Consider the following 2,663-nt stretch of genomic DNA (forward strand, 5'->3'; position numbering starts at 1 on the left):
ACTTCTTTTTTATCCACCACTCCAATCACACTTAAATTATCATATTACATCACTCAAAAAAAATAAAAAATTAAAATAATAAATTAAAAGTGAATTAAATAAAATATCTCAAAATATCACTATTTATATATATAATTAGAAGTGTATTGTAAACAATATATAATAACAATTATTTTGCTCAAGTCGTACAAGGTTTCTACATTAACGACTTATGAAAAGAAATAAATAGTTGTGTAATAAAAGTGATTTGTACCATGTACATGAGTTTATAAGTTCATTCTCTTTGTTGTGTGTTGCAAGAGAAACATTTTAGAAATGGTAACCATCAAAGGTTCTTACACAGTAGTTCCAAATGAACCAACTCCAGAGGGTTTTCAATGGCTGTCTGAGCCTGATCAAGTGGCGCCTAATAGCCACACCCCCACCCTCTACGTTTACAATGCAAAGCACAACCATGACGCATTAGTTGAACACATAAGAAACTCTCTTAGCAAGATTCTGTGTTACTACTATCCAGTGGCTGGTAGATTGAGAAAGTTAAAAGAACGTGGCAGATTGGAATTGAATTGTAATGCAAAAGGAGCGGTGTTGATTGATGCAGAATCCACAAAAACAGTGCATGATTATGGTGACTTTATGGGTGACTCCGCCAAGGACTTGGTTCCAAAAGTTGATAATAGAAACACTCCAATAGAGGAACTTCCCTTGTTAGTAGTGCAAGTAACAAGTTTCCTTGGCGATGAAGCGTTTTCCATTGGAGTTGCTCTATTGCATACTTTGTCTGATGGTGTTGCTTCCATTCAGTTCATCAACTCATGGGCAAAGTTGGCTCGTGGAGAGACATTAGAGCCTCATGAAATGCCCTTTTTGGACCGAACTGTGCTAAAATTCACAGAGCCTCCATCACCCCCTCGCTTTGAACACCAAGAGTTCAAGCCTTTGCCTCTCATATTAGGAAGAAGTGACACCACTATTGAGAAAAGCAAGAGGGTAGAAGCCATCACGTTGAAGCTGACAGCAGAACAAGTGGGGAAGTTGAAGAACAAAGCCAATGCTGATAAATCAAGAGAAGGGTCAAGACCTTATAGCAGATTTGAGGTTATTAGTGGACATGTATGGAGATGTGCATCTAAGGCTCGTGGATTAGACGAGAATCAACCAATTCTGCTTCGGTTTATTGCTAGTATTCGCAGTAGAGTAATTCCACCTCTCCCTAGGAATTACTTTGGGAATGCTTTGGTCTTAAAAACTGCATCATCACGCGTTGGAGACATCTTATCAAATTCTTTGGGTCATGCTGCTCAGAAAATAAGAGAAGCAGTTGAAGAACTTACATATGACTATATAAGATCACAGGTATAAGAGACCATTATTTTTGGTACCCTTTTAATCTTATATCTATTTCTTGCACATTTCTTTTATAGTTTGACAATCCTAAAATGAAAGAATAATCATGGATAGTTGAGTATTTATTTGAATTATGACATATTATTTTAATAGATAATTTATTTTTTCAGATTGATATCGTAAGAGGTGAGGAAGATATCGATAAAGCAAGGGCTTTGTACTATGGACCAAAAGAAGGGAAGGATGTATTCTTTTTTGGGAATCCTAACCTGCGTATTACAAGTTGGCTGAGTATGCCAATGAATGAAACAGATTTTGGTTGGGGAAAGCCTCTGTATTCGGGTCTGGCAGGTGGAGTTGCACAAGAAAGGGCATTGATTACCCAAAGTCCAGGCGGTGATGGCTCAGTTATTCTATTTCTACACTTTCAAGCGGAACATATGGAGCTTTTCAAGAACTATTTCTATGAAGAAATATAAACTACATATTAATTGATATAGAAGATGAAGGCAAGCGTTTCATTTAATAAATTGTTTAAACATTTGTCTTTGTTTTTATCTATTAGTAGTTCAACCATTACGCTAAACAGCTTCATTCTATCATTCTCTCTGCACTTCCTGGTTTAATTCACATAAATGAAGCTTGTTATATTTGGAAGGTTCACAAATTTGACTTTCCTGCTTGCATTGATGTCTTCTTTGGAGCCTTGTTTGTATCAGTAGAACACTTGTTAGTTAGTTATGGTCATTTCGCTCCTTATCCATTAAATCAAATTAAGGTAAAAAGGTAATGGCCATTAAAGACAGAAGAATTCTCTGATTATTCAATGTAAAATATTGGGTTTTTTAACGCGTTACCTATCCTCTCCTTTTGTGCAAATCTTCATCCTTTCTCATCATCGCCACTTCAAACCCGTCGTAAGTAGTTCTACATTGTTGTGAGAATCCTCTTCTATCCGAAAAGGACACCTTCAAGTATACGTTGGGTTGACCAACTGTCTCTTTCTTCATAACAGCAGACTTTCTCAAATAGAAACTATTATTATTATTTAATTACTGTTAACCATATTCAAACATTGTAATTAAATCATATATATAATTTTAATTTTTAAATATAATAAAATTAATAAAAACTAAATGAATACCTTAACAATATTTAAAAAATATTTGGCCTGTGTATACATTTGGGTCTCAGACTAAAAGTTTTGTAAAAAATTTTAATTGTTTATTAAGATGTTTTTGTTCAAGATTAGGAATAATATTTTTTATTATTATCAAACAAAATTATGCTTCTAGTTTAAATTTTTCATTGAAGAA

At 34.2% G+C, this 2,663-nt stretch overlaps 1 protein-coding gene across 1 annotated transcript; it reads left to right on the top strand.

The window, feature by feature from the left end:
• The first annotated feature begins 239 nt into the window (after window positions 1-239).
• On the top strand, window positions 240-2,084 carry LOC114186979 (spermidine hydroxycinnamoyl transferase-like). Its single transcript, XM_028075073.1, has 2 exons — window positions 240-1,356; window positions 1,518-2,084. The coding sequence occupies exons 1-2, from the start codon at window positions 316-318 to the stop codon at window positions 1,824-1,826; spliced, it is 1,350 nt and encodes a 449-aa protein (XP_027930874.1). The 5' UTR covers window positions 240-315; the 3' UTR covers window positions 1,827-2,084.
• Window positions 2,085-2,663: the final 579 nt, after the last annotated feature.

This window comes from Vigna unguiculata, chromosome 6 (genome assembly GCF_037176805.1).
Source record: "Vigna unguiculata cultivar grain cowpea cultivar isolate G323 ecotype 2 chromosome 6, ASM3717680v1, whole genome shotgun sequence".
Lineage (NCBI taxonomy): Eukaryota > Viridiplantae > Streptophyta > Magnoliopsida > Fabales > Fabaceae > Vigna > Vigna unguiculata.

Coding starts and splice junctions, on each gene's coding strand:
- LOC114186979 (XM_028075073.1), top strand. CDS start 316: ATGGTAACCATCAAAGGTTCTTACACAGTAGTTCCAAATGAACCAACT. Junction 1,357..1,517: donor ATGACTATATAAGATCACAG/GTATAAGAGACC, acceptor TTATTTTTTCAG/ATTGATATCGTAAGAGGTGA.